Source organism: Merops nubicus, unplaced genomic scaffold, assembly GCF_000691845.1.
Source record: "Merops nubicus isolate BGI_N331 unplaced genomic scaffold, ASM69184v1 scaffold18704, whole genome shotgun sequence".
Lineage (NCBI taxonomy): Eukaryota > Metazoa > Chordata > Aves > Coraciiformes > Meropidae > Merops > Merops nubicus.
Window position 1 is genome coordinate 9,126 of NW_008602568.1, and position 13,755 is coordinate 22,880.

General features: G+C 57.1%; 1 protein-coding gene across 1 annotated transcript in view; it reads right to left on the reverse strand.

Moving 5' to 3' along the window:
* Positions 1-6,519, reverse strand: part of LOC103771126 (1-phosphatidylinositol 4,5-bisphosphate phosphodiesterase gamma-1-like) — a gene marked incomplete at its 5' end in the record, with an annotated part of 15,527 nt that extends 9,008 nt beyond the window's left edge. Inside the window, 4 exons of the mRNA XM_008938415.1 lie at positions 5-89; positions 4,295-4,342; positions 5,204-5,297; positions 6,367-6,519. Coding sequence (XP_008936663.1) covers positions 5-89; positions 4,295-4,342; positions 5,204-5,297; positions 6,367-6,519 — 380 coding nt within the window. The remainder of the gene's footprint in view (positions 1-4; positions 90-4,294; positions 4,343-5,203; positions 5,298-6,366) is intronic.
* Positions 6,520-13,755: the final 7,236 nt, after the last annotated feature.

Genomic DNA, 13,755 nt, shown 5'->3' on the forward strand with positions numbered 1-13,755 from the left:
TCACCGTGAGTCTCTCCCGCAGGAACCTCATGTTGGGCACCCGGTAGTTGACCTGGGACAACATGTTCTTCAGATCCTTGGCAGAGATCCTGGCTCGGCAGGGGAAAAAAGGGGAGACACGTTCAGGAGGGCTGGGGAGGAGGGGACAGCAGGTGCCCAAAGGGGCATCAGCTCTGGCACGCCAGGACGGACGCGTGACCCCGGGAGGACGCCGGGGTTGAGGAACCTCATGTTGGGCACCCGGTAGTTGACCTGGGACAACATGTTCTTCAGATCCTTGGCAGAGATCCTGGCTCGGCAGGGGAAAAAAGGGGAGACACGTTCAGGAGGGCTGGGGAGGAGGGGACAGCAGGTGCCCAAAGGGGCATCAGCTCTGGCACGCCAGGACGGACGCGTGACCCCGGGAGGACGCCGGGGTTGGGACCGAGGGTGGGAGAGAAGAGTTTCCACCTCAGTGAGCTGCACGTGGGGGCAGAGAACTGCTCGTGGCCCAGTGGGAAGGGCAGGCACGGCTCCTGCGAGCTCCCAGTGCCACAGGGTGAGGCCCAGCACCCTCAGCCCACTGCAGCCCGTGCTGCAACAGGCACACCTCGCCCACGGCACCCGGGCACGGCCAGGGAGAACCAGTTTCCACAGATCTGTGCCCCAGCGTGGATGCTGCGTGACCAAATCCCTTCCAAAACCCCCTCCCTGGCCCACAGGAGGAGCTGGAGGAGGGCAGGCTTGGCAAGTGGTTTGCACCCAGCTAATTTTATCCTGGAGGGAGGAAAAAGGCCATTTTCTGTGGGTAGCCACAGTGCTGGCACGCTGTGCCCTGCTGCCCTCCCGGGCAGTGCCCCCCAGCCCCTGGCTGTCCTCCCTCAGGCTCCTTCCCATCAGACGTGGCCATTCCTGGCCCAGGGAGGGCTCTGGCACTGACCCTGAGCAGGCAGAGATGGGCAGCAAGGAGCCCTGGGGCTGCCCCTGCCCCCCCTGGCATTGCCCCCCCCAAGGGGGCAACAGCCCCGCAGGGAGGAAAAAGGTGCCTGGCTCCCATCTGCAGGACTTGAGAGGCTGAGAGGCCTGTGTGCAATCATTTCCTGGCAGCTCCTGCCATCAAAGCCTGTTCTCTGCACCCGCCCCAGCAATCCCAGATGCTGCTTTAGCCCCCCACTGAGTGAGTGGGAGCTCAGGACCCCACAGGATGCTGCCCCCTCCCACAGAGCTCACGGCTTGGGGGTGCCAAGACAGAGGAGCAGGGAGATGTCCCATGCAGGGGTCACCCTGGCACCCCAGTGACCCCCAGGGGCAGCTTGAGCTGGGTCCCTTTTGCTCTCCCCCCTGGCAACGGTGTGAGCTGGAGGAGGGATGGGAGGAGCTGCAGGGAGGGGGAGAAGCTGGCTCGTGTCAGGCACTGCAGAGCCAGCCAGGGGACACAGAGAGCCCTTGTTCCTGGGCTCAGGGCTGGGGGGAATGGGACACTCGTGTGGCCAGACCTGGCCCAGCTCCTGTGCTGTGCACCCAGCCGTCAGGGCAGGATGGGAAAAAGCCCAAAAAGCTGGAGAAGGGCAGCAGCTCCCCCCTCCCCCCCAGCTGTACCAGCTGGAGAGCCAGGGACACAGCATGAGCAGCAGCTTTGGTAGCTGCCCCTCCACCCCACCTGGCAGGAAAAGGTGCCCCAGAGGGGCTTGGGGAGGGGAACCTGCCCCCCTTTCTGTTCTCCAGCCCACCCACCTTCCATGGCTATGTGCAGGGTGCTGTGCAACCCTCCCAGGGCAGGGGGTCCCAGCTGCGGGGCCCTGGGTGACTGGGAAATGGGGTGATGCTGGTGGGGACAGAGCCAGGAGGACAATGGTGGCTCATGGTGGCCCTCATGTGTCAAGGACCCAGCATGCAGCAGCTCTCATGGGACACTCTGAGTCCCCCCAGCCATCCAGAGAGGCTGAGATTGAAAAAAAGCTCTGGCAAAAGAGCAGGAGGGGCTGAGCAGCAGGACGGGCAGTGGGCATCAGGCTGGAGACCTGCTGGAGCTGAGACCAGCACCTCCCTCCCTGCTTGGGCAGGACAAGGTATGGAAGGATTTCTTTACTGTGTGTTATTAATAAAGTGTTGGAGACCTTTGGATAAACAGCTGGGTACTATTTTGAGAGGAGAAAGTAAAAACCAAATAAATAAACTCGTTTCTTCTACGGAAGTTTTTTACGCTCTGATGACAAACAGGCCAAAGGCCAGATCCAGGGGAGGAAAACATTCCCCAGCACTGCAACCCTGCTCCTGGCTGAAACACTCCCCTCCACAGCAGTGAGGAAAAAAACCCCAGCATCCTGTTAACCTCCTCTTTCCACCTAAAATCCCTCGGAAAAACAAATACCCAAAGGCTCAGTGAGAAGAGCCAACATCTGCTGGCGTGCTGGAAGGTACAAACAGGCACCTGGCTGGGAGCTGGAGGCTGGGGTGTGGGGTACACAAACACCAAGGATGACTTTTTCAGCTGCCAAAAACCTGCCCCCTCTGGAAAGGAGCAAGGATAGTTTGCAAAAGAAGTGTTTTTCTAATAAAAAACCCCAAACAACACAACTCCCTGTTCCCTTTTCCAGCTCCTTTTGCAAAAGCAGAGAGCCCAGCGACACCAAAGGTATTGCTGAAGGACCTTGTAAGGGCAAAGATCTCCTCCAAGAGGTGTGTATGCCCCAGAACTGCTGCCTCTGTGCAGAAAACACGTGGGTGCCTGTAAATTGAGGACACCCAAAATCTTTCCACCTCCCCCCCTCTGTTTCCATTTCCTCCTTTCACTGCCTGGGCTGGAGCAGCAGCTCTGAGTGAGGCAGTTGGCATTGAATCCCATTGCCTCGATTGACAGGGAAGGAATATGTTGCATTTCTCCAGCTTAATTCTGAAAATTAATAGAGAGATGATGATAAAAACAAGAGGAGCAATGCAACAGGCTGGCTCTGAGCTCTGCTGAACACGCCTGGGGCAGATGAATCCATACATTCCATCTCTTTTGCCCTGTCAAGATGCTACGTCGTGGGTTTTACTGGAGAACCAGGTGACACAAAGGACCAAATTTCTCCATCCCTCCTGCAGCCCTGCTCCAACCCCTCACACAGCCCCCCCTGCACTCCCCTCAGTGCTCTCCACTGCTGAACTGGGAAATACCACCCCCAGTCACCACTCAAAACACAGGGTATAACACCCCAGCCAGGTTTGTGGGGGGAATTTCTTGGCAGGAGAAGAAAGTTTCTTGCTGCAGGGACTAAGAGGACTCTGGGGCTGAGTGTGAAGCACGGAGATGAGGAGCAGTGGGAGGTGAATGGCTGTGGCAGGGACCACCCAGAAGATGCTCTGGAGCCCAGAGAGCTGCTCAGTGCTCTGCTGTGAGCCCTGCCTGGCCATCTGGGCACAGAGGGGTTTGTGTGCTCCACCACAGCCTGGTGCAGGAGCTGAGGTGTGAGTGAGGTCTCCAGCCCCAGAGCAGGGCAGGGGGAACCTCCCTACCCCACGGGAGCACAGGAACGTGGAGATCAAAGCTGAAAGGTGAACAGGCCCAGTTAAAAGCTTGTCCCAGGGATGGCAGGAGGCAAATAGCAGCATCTTGGGAAGAGGAGGCTGGCAGCTGGTGTGTGGCCAGGGAAAGAAGGTGACAGCAGCAGTGGCAGAAAGCAGAGTGTGGTGGAACTGGCCTCCTCAACAGGGAAATATCCCTCCCCTTACCTCCTTGTGCCAGCTCATGACCCAGTTCCCTTCCCTGATCTTCTCCTGATGGGTTCTAAGGGTGACATCTCACCTGCTAGGACATTACTAAGCACTCAGCCACAAACCCCACAAGCAGTGGCCCTGCTGCAGCCCATCAGCCTAGAACCCAAGCAGTGGGGTGATCCATGGTCTCACAGACCACAGAGGAGGAGAATAAACCAGACAAGGTGGAGAGCAACAAGTGCAACTCTGTTCAGGTCTGATGGTGTGGCCACAGCCACTTGTTGGCTCTGTGGTGTCTGCTGCCTTGGGTGATGCCAACTGGGGGTGAAGGTGTTGCACAGCTATGGTGTTACTAGGTCTAAACAGTTGGGAAACAGATCAGGGAAGCCAGAAAAATCTTCAATGCTTTTTTAATTCAGTGAAAATCACTCAGAAAAGCATTGGCATTTGGATTAAGGTTCCTTGGAAACCACAGTTAAAAAACTAAAGAATAAAAACTCCAAAGCAAAGGCTTCCAGTCCCAGGTGAGCCCTCCACCCCAGCTCACACCCTCCCGTGGAGTGTGAGGGGTTTCTCCAAGGGTTTTGTTTTGAACCCAGGGGCTTTCTCCTCTTACCTGTCCTCCCGGTTGCGGTCCAGCGAGTAGAACTGCTTGCGGAGCCACCTGCATGGGGGCACAGACAGGGACAGCTCAGCCCCAGCTCCTCCAGCACCAGCCTGGGGGATGCCCAGTGCCACGCTGCCCATCCCCACAGCCCTGCTCCTTCCCACCCAGCTCTGCTCCCCTTCCGACCCTATTTTCACAGGGGTAACCCTTTAAAACTGCCTCTGCCTGAAAGTGGCCTTCCAGTATCTTAGGGGGGTACAGGAAAGCTGGGGAGGGACTTTTTAGGATATCAGGTAGTGACAGGACTAGGGGGAATGGGGCAAAGCTGGCAGTGGGCAGATTCAGGCTGGATGTGAGGAAGAAGTTCTTCCCCAGGAGAGTGGTGAGACCCTGGCATGGGTTGCCCAGGGAGGGGGTTGAGGCCCCATCCCTGGGGGCCTTTAAGGCCAGGCTGGAGGAGGCTCTGGGCCGCCTGATCTAGTGGGAGGTGTCCCTGCTCATGGCAGAGGGGTTGGAACTGGGGGATCCTTGTGGTCCCTTCCAACCCTGACAGATTCTGATCTGTTTTGGCAGAGGACTTTAGAGCCCTAGTGGCTCAATGGTTGGACTTGATGATCTTGGAGGTCCCTTCCAACCTAAAGGATTCTATGATTCTATGATACAGGAATGAAAAAACTCAGAGGTTTTCTTTTTATCAAAGGGTTTTTTTTTCTCTCCTCCATGCCTCTGTGCTGAATTGCTGCAGACTGTACTTGATGAAGGCTCTGGAGTGCAGAGGCAGGAGTGCCAGGTCAGTGTGGCTCCCAGGGGGAGGTACACGTGGGCACTGGGCTCACCTTCTTCTGCCAAAAAATAGGACAGAAAAGGGGAAAAGGAAAAAAAAAAGAAAGAAGTGCAGGACAAGGACAAGTTCCTCACCTTTCAATCTGCAGGGGGGTGGCAGCCCTTAGAGTGTCTGCCACCAGCCAGTTCAGCCCCTTGATCCACATATTGACCTCGTCCTCAGAAGTGGCTGTGGAAAGAGCACAGGAGAAATAGGAGGAAGGGCCAGAGGAGCTGATCACCAGCCCCCACCTCTTGGGATTGTCCCCACCATCCTGGGTCCCCTCATCCTTCAGCCTCTTTCTGGTAACAGCTCCCTCCCAAGCAGATGCTGTGGTCAGCCCCTCTCCCTGCTGAGCTCCTGCTCCCCTCCCGTGGGGTGTCCATGGCTGGCTGGACACCTTGTCCTGCAAGCCAAGCTCTCTCCTCCCTCCCATTCCCAGGAGATGGGACATTCTCTTTGTCCCCAGGCAGCAAGGCTTTGGCTGGCCTGGGTGACAAGCCAGCACCTGCCTGGGAACATGGGCCAGCTCCCTGTCGTGCTCCATCCTTCCTGAGGTGCTGCTTCTGCCCCACGTCCCCCAGCCCCAGGCAGAAGGCAGATGTGCTGAGGTCCCTGAGGAGGCAGCCGTGCTCATCCCTGTGGGTCTACACAGGACACAAGACTATGAACTGCCAGGAAAAAGTCCTGTCCCTCAGCTGAAGCACAGCCTGTCCTCTCCCTCAACACGAGGAGCCTCACCAGCAGGAACCTCCCCTCTGCCTAAAGCTAAACATGGAGCTGGGTGCTCCGAGTGCAGCTGGAGGCAGCAGGTGAGGAGCTGAGGACAGGTAAGACCACACCTGGGAGGTCTTGGGTGGGTCTGACTGAGGCTCCAGGGGTCACTGTGGGGCACTGCCCATGTTTCCTTGCTCAGAATTGCAAAGCAGAGCTGGGTTCTGCCCCTTCAGGGGCTGGTGACCAACACCAGCGGGCCAAGGTGACCCCAAACACTTCATTTCAAGCACACAGGGCCTTCAGCTCACTCAGCTTTTGGATGTACTGGGTGAACTGACTGACTTAACCAAGGGTTGAACCTCCTCCCTTCAGGGAACCAGCGTCACCCTCCTTCCAAAGACACCTCCTGGGTGTGGTGATGAGAACATCTGCCCGGGGTTCTGTTCCCTGAGCTCCCTCAGGGCAGGGTGAGCTGGAGCTGTGGGTGCTGGGGTGAGGAGATGGCTGCCCTGGCCCAGCCCTGGGAGCAGCAGTGCTTTACCTTGCAGGCTGAGGGTCTTCAGGCGGAACTCTGTGCCGTAGAGGAGGACGAAGCAGTGGGAGGGGTCTGGTCTGAAGCAAGGGTCCTCCTGGTACCTCTCAAAGTCCCGGGAGTTCCGGCCAGGACGGATCTCCTTGATCTCACGGATGTCCACTGAGAGGGAGGGGAAGCAAACGGGGAGTTCAGCCAGCAGCCTGACACTCCCATGAAGGTGGTGGTGTGGTCTGAGGCTTGGAATGGGGTCGTGACCTTCCAGCAGCTGGGAGGAGCCTGGGTGGGGGTGAAACCATTGTATTCCCTCCCCTTCCCACACACACTCTGATAAGAGGCAGGGAGTGGGTTCTCATTTCACTCCTGCCCTGCAGCTCGGATCTAATTTCACTCCTGCCCTGCAGCTTGGAGAGGGAGGTTGTCCTTTCACTCCGTGGGACCTTGGAACCATTTCTGAGGGTTTTGTATATTTTATTTTTTGTATTTTTTCACCTAATCTTTGTATATATTATTTTCCTTACCTCCCTTTTTCATTTTCTGTTCCTTGTTCAACAATATACTTCATTTTTTTTCAAAGTCTCTCTCTCTCTCTCTCTCTCTCTCGGGGGGGGGAGAGGTGAGGACATAGTTCTGTTCCCTGTGGGTCCTGCCCTGAACCCCTTTTTACACAGAACCAGGACAGGTGGAGAAGGAAGGGCATGGATAAAGTGGTTTCAGTCATCTGGAGAGCTAAGTCACCACCCATGGCATGGTGGTGGACCCAGGCACGGAGCTCCTGGATGGACAGCAGGCAGCTCCTGGGGATGGTGCCTTGTAAAGGGACTCACTGCACTGAGGCAACAAGTGACCACCACAGCAGCCTGCCAGTCCTCCCCTGCCACCACCATGGGCTTCAGCATGGGCTGAAGCAGCACCCAGAGCTCTAGCCCAGCACCCCCAGGTGCCCAGGTCCTCCCACAGAACCTGCCCACACTTCTGACAAGCCCTTGCAAGAGCCCCAGCTCGCTCCTCAACCTCTCACAGCAGCACAGAGATCTTATCACTCATCTTGCACACCTCTCTCGACAGGTCCACGTGGTTGCACACCCTCACAAGCCTGCAAGCACACTCCTTGCCTCCTGGCTCCCTAGGAAGCCTCTCCAGCCACCTCTATCCCCTCCAGGAGTGGCTGGATGTCTCCCAGCAGCAGCCCCCTGGCCCCACGAGCAGAGGGGGGGTTGCTACCATCAGCTCCTTCACCCTTCAGCTTCACACTTCACACCTTCCTCTTCCTCTGCCCAACATACAGCTGCAAATGGCACTTTGGGGTTTTTTTTTTCTCCTCTCTTTCAAGACAGCAGCTTGTTCTTTTTTTAAAGACAGCTTTTCTGCAGCAGTGAGACCTCTGAGGGCACAACCTCTGGAGGAAATCCTGTGTGCAGCTACCACGACCTGCAAACACCAGGGATTTAAGATCCACTCCTTTCTAAGTTTCTCTGTCTACCTTGAATTTGAGCTGAGTCTTGGTTTCAACAACTCAATGGTGTCCCTGCCTCCTCCCTCCCCACTTTCACCCCAAATTTTGTCTGTGTTTTCCTGACACCTCCCTGCCCCATCAGCATCCTCCCAGCTCCTCTGGGCACTACCAGGATGCCCAGGGCAGTCTCTGCCTCCATACATGTGCTCTCTTCACCACAAAAACTCTGCCCTTCCCCACCCAGAGTGGGATGAAACGTTTGTCCCCTCTGAGTGGTGTTCAGAAGGCCACAGAAGAAAGCCCAGTGCAAGGATGAACCAAGTCCAGCCCCTGGAGATCCAGTTGTGGTGGATCTGCCACAGCCCTGGAGCAGATTCGACTACAGCAACCCTCCTGTGCTCCTTCAGGCAGAACCATCCTCCCCCCCTCACTGCCAAACACCTCCCAGAGGGAAAACATTTGAAGAAGCCTGAGAGCAGCCAGATCTCCAGGGATCAGCTGACTGACAGACACCACCAGGGAGGGCTGGTATCAACAGCCTGAACACAGGCACAGTGCTGGTCAGAACCAGGGCCAAGGGAGGTGGGACCACAGCTCAGGGCTCTCACCTCTCACAGCTTTGGGTGGTAAACATAAGACAAGTCCCCTGGACTTCAGGTTTTAAAAACTGGTGTCTTTTTGAACCTGTGGCAGCAGCAGAGGGATTATTGCCAGGGGGCAAGCCCAGAACTGCAGAGAAAAGCTCAGAAAGTTGCATGTGTTGCCAGATGGGAGACAGCAGGGTCTTGAGTCATGAAGCTGGGAATTCAGTTGGCCAGGGTGTGACCATGGCCAGGGGCTGTGTGGTCCATGGCCAGTGTGACTCCAGGGAGCTGTGCTTGTTATCACCCCCCTGTGCACCCATAACATCAACGTGCTTCCTCTGGGAGCAGCTGAAGAGGGCAAGATGAACGGTGAGCAGCCAAACCCTGGGCAGATGAAAACCTTGGATGGTGCCCATGAGATGAGGGCAGGGCAGGCAGCACCATCATCCCAGCAGGCTGCTGGGCCACGGGGACAGCATTGTCCAATTCTGAGGACATTCCTCAGGCTGCAGGGCTGGTGTCCTGCCTCAGCAGCTGTCCCTGGGGGGCCAGTCCAGGTGGTGAATCTGCTGGTGCAGCTTCAGCTAGGGCTCGTGGAGAAGAGGAGCAGATACTTCCAACCAGCCACCTTGGAGCTGTGCTCCTGCCCAAAGGGCAGCTGTGAGCACAGAGAGCTGGTCACCAAGTGAAGAGAAAGAGCTGAGGAGACACTGGTAAGGGAGCTTCTCACAGCCTCCCTCCCTGGAGGAGATTCTGGGAAAGGATTCTCAGCACCATCAAACAGAGAAAACAACAACAAGAAGGAAAAAAAAAACCCAAACCCAAGAATTGTTGTTTCCTGGAAAAATAGTTTCTTAAAAGCTTGGAGGGAATCAAATAACAACAATTCTGAGTCACGTTTCCAAAGCAGATGCTGCTGCTGAGCAATGCAGGACGGGGATCACTGCAGAGCTGGCGTGTGGTTCAGCCCAAGCAAACCCCTCCTGCTGCACCTCTCCATTTCCTGCAGCTCAAACCCAGGCAGAAACGTGACCTGCCCATCACCCCCAGCAGCCCTCAACGGCAGCCTGAGAGAGGATGCTGGCTGCAAACAGACACCACGGTGAGGGGCTGGCCTCTGGGGAGACTCGTGAAGCCTCCAGCAGGAAGGTGGGACCCTCTCTTGGAAGGAGAGGGTTGAGCCTGGAGGTGCCAGCAGCCTGACACAGGACACAGCCACACCCACCACTACCAAAGCACAGCCAGACCTGGCTCCTTGGGGCTGCACAAAGGGGACAGGCCAGCTCCCTAAAATAAGGGTGTGACTTCTGAAGGCATCACCCACCCTTTGGAAAGGAGCTGGCTGGAAGCTGAAACTTCCAGCTGGTGCCCTGCCCGGGTGCTCCCAGCCTTAGTGACACAGCAGGGTCCTGCAGCCCTCCCCAAAACCCCTGTCAGAGTCCAGGCCTGTGCCTCCAGGCCACCCACAGCAGGGCTGAAGGTTAATCCTGCCTCTGAAGGACTCTTGACCAGCTCAGGTGGGTGAGAACCAGCAGCTGGGTTTCCACAGCAGCTCACCAGGCAACGAGCACTGTAGGAAGGCACCCAAAGGGGCTCCCACATCCCCCCCCGAGGTGCCTGCGTGTGCCAGGAGCAGCCTGGGGTTGGGGTTTGGTTTCTGCAGAGCTCCCTGCTGCAGAGCAGCCTCCCCAGCCCCACTGCTGCCCACGCCACCACCCTGCCCTGCAGCCTGGAAGGAAACCACGCCGGGCAGGAAGCAGAGCGAGCCCCACACCACCAAAACCTGGCTGCATCCCTGCCCCTGCTGCTGCCCCCAGCCCAGCCCAGCTCCTCCTGCCCCTGCACGGGGCAAGGAGGGGTGCAGATGTGGCTACAGCCCAGCTCTGGTTCTCACCAGGGTTCCTCTGGCTGCTCTTGCACGGGTCAGCTCCAGGAGGGCTCCTGGGGGGGGACCCAGCTCTGCAGGTCTGGTCCCAGGTCTGACCCAGGACGTGCCCGGGTGGAATCAGATGGCCTTGAAAGGTCCCTTCCAACAGGTCAGCTCCAGGAGGGCGCCTGGGGGGGACCCAGCTCTGCAGGTGTGGTCCCAGGTCTGACCCAGGACCTACCTGGGTGGAATTAGATGGCCTTGAAAGGTCCCTTCCAACCAAAACCAGGACCCAAACCAGTCCATGAGTCTAAACAGCAGGAAGACTTCATTTTGTTAACTCTTTCTTTGCCAGAGTGAGGAGCTTGGAGGCTTTTCTGCTGCCTGGGGGCAGGATCAGTCCACGTCAGCCAGCTGAGGTCGAGCTAGGCTGGGGGTGACCTGTGTGGCTGTAGCTTTGTCCCCAGGGAGACACCCCAATGCTTGTTGAGGGGATGGGTGTCTGGTAAATCCATCCTGGAAGGTAACCTGGATGGAACTCTCTTTTTATCAGCTTTTTTTTTCCCCTTAATCAGTTTTACATCTTTCTAAATCTCCTCTGGAGGTGGAGATTTTGCAACCCTCAGAGCCCCTTCCAGGGTGTCCTCTCCAGGTTGCATCCCTGTGTCCATCAGCAGGTAAATGAGGCTTGGATGAAGTTTCAGCTGTAAAGGACTTTCAGGGTGGGTCTGGTTTTCATGTAAGCAGAGGGTAATTGGGTTGTTTTCTTTTCAAATGCTGCGGGGGTTGGCTCTGGGGTCAGCACTTCTCTTTCTGATGCAACTCCCCCCTGCTGGAGAGGAGGCTCTTGGCCCAGAAATGTGACCACTTTGGGGGTTTTTAAGTGCTGGAGGCAAGTTGAGGGCCAGGCCCAGACCCAAGGCCCAAAGCTGTGACAGAGTCCACCCCCCCCCTCACCCGAGGAGCTTCTTGGTGCTGAGGGTGGTGGGGTTGTGGTTAGATGTCATTTCACAGTCATGGAATGTTTTGCATTGGGAAGGACCTTTAAAGGTCATCTCCTCCAACCCCCTGCAGGGAGCAGGGACATCCCCAGCTAGAGCAGGGTGCTCAGAGCCCCATCCAACCTCCCCTGGGATGGTTCCAGGGATGGGGCAGCGACCACCTCTCTGGGCAACCTGAGCCAGGGGCTCACCACCCTCAGTGTCAGAGAAGATGTCTTCCTCTCATCTAGTCTAAATCTCCTTCTTTTAGTTTAAAACCACCCCCACCTTGTTCCACCACAAAAGGCCCTGCTCAGAACTCTTCCTTCTGGGCCCTTTTTAAGTCCTGAAAGGTTATAGTAAAGTCTCCCTAAGGCCTTATCTTCTTCAGACTGAGCAACCCCAAATTTCACCTTGTGGATCCCACGGGTCACCCCCAGGCTTCTCCCATCACTGCAGAAGGTGCTCAGACCCCCAGGGAAAAGCTGCCAAGGGAGAAAGAGGCAAGAAAGATGTGACTGTGGGTGAAAAATAAGAGAGATTTATTATGCCCCAGCATGGGGAGTAAAGCAGCACCACCTCCCTCCTCATCCCCCAGTGGCACTCACCCCAAATGGATGCTCAGGCCACCAGCAGCCCCTGGGAGCTGCAGGAGCCTGAGGAAGGACTGCAGCCAACCCCCTCCTGCTGGGGTTCACCACCTCCCCATCACCCCTCCACACCAACCCTGCTCAGCACTTGCTGACTGCAACCCAACACCGCTCTCCCAGCACAAAACCACCCCCCAGAGCCCCCCCTGAGAGCTGAGGGGAGCAGGGAACTGTGCTCTAAGTGCTTTGCTGGCTGGGGGCCAGTGCCTCCAGCACCTCTCAGGCTGCAGCTTCCCAGCCTTGGGGCAGGGAGCACAAACTGGGCAGCCCCAGGCACCAGGACTCTGAGCTCACCTCAGGAATTGAGGTGGCTCTTACAAAACGCCCTTTGCAACCCTAAGGGGTGGGAAAAGTGGAGCCCTGCTGCTCCCATCCCCTCCAAAAGCAGCAGAGCAGCAACCCCAGCAGATCAGGGACCTGTTTCTGAGGAAGAGCCACGTCTCTCTCAGCAGTTTAGGTCTTTGGGGGGGTGACAGCTCAACCCCCCAGCCCCACAAGCTCCCCGGGATGGTTGGCACTACAGGGGGTGTGAGGTGGCTGCACCCTCCTCGCTGTGCAGCACCCACCAGCTCCCCAAGGGACAGCCCCTCACCTTTAGCAGAGGGCACTTGGCACCCACCAGTGCTGGATGTGGCACTGCTGAGGCCACACCTTGAGTCCTGGGTCCAGTTTGGGGCACCACAGGGTAAGAAAGACACGGAGGGGTTCTAGAGAAGGGCAACAAGGCTGGTGAGAGGGATGGAAAACATGTCTTAGGGAGCCTGGCTGAGGGAACTGGGGGTGTTCAGTCTGGAGGAGACTGAGAGGTGACCTTATTGCTCTCTAGCTACCTAAAAGGAGGTTGGAGTGAGGCTGGTGTTGGTCTCTCCTAAATTACTGATGATAGGACAAGAGGAAATGGCCTCAAGTTGCACGAGGGGAGGTTTCCATTGGAAATTAGGAAGAATTTCTTCCCTGAGAGAGTGGTCAGGCCCTGGAAGGGGCTGCCCAGGGAGGTGGTGGAGTCATCACCCTGGAGGGGTTCCAAAAACGAGTAGAGGCAGCCCTGGAGGCTGTGATCTAGTGGTTGGGGAGGTGCTGGGAGGAAGGCTGGACATGATGATCCTGGAGGTCCTTTCCAACCACAGTGATTCTCTGATGGCTTATCCAGACAGGACTACAAGACACCAGCTGAGGCCTCTCATTTGACCCTACTACTTTTCCAGAGGGCAGGAGGTGAGGCACCCATGGAGGTCCACACAACCCCTAAACCAGCAGTGCCCTGTGCCCCAGTGACTCCTCATCTACTGTGGACCAAAACTGGCCACACTGCCCTCTTGGTGAGGCACCAAGGCCCTGGAAACAGCTCTCTGACCCTCACTGCTGTCCTGGGGAGGGACACAGCCACCACCATGGTGCTCAGGGAGCTGCTGGGCTCCACTGCTCCTGGTGCTGTAACTTGCAGGGACCTCTCCTGCTTCAGGAGAAGCAGCAGGTAAAGGTGTTTTCCCCTCCAGACCCAGCTCAGTGGTGGCTCAGGTCACTCCACCTCACCCACTACCTGCAGCAGCAAGGGTTGCTCTGAGCCTCTCCTTTGTGCTGTGAAGTGACTGCTGCATGAGTTCTACCCCAGGAGCAGCAACATCCACAGAGACACCCTGGGAGGGGGAAGAAAAACCAGCTCAGTGGGCTGGAGATGGGACACCAGGGAGCTCCCAGTTAGCCAGGAGGACTGGGACCAGCCTGGATCCCTGCTCGGCTCCTGGCTCACCTCTCAATGTTCTCCAGGAGGAGGGGGAGGATTTGCTGGAGAGCCTGGAGGCCACCCTGGAGGCTGGCAGCTCTGCCCAGAGAGCAGCTTGGCACAGCAGGCAGCCCCCAC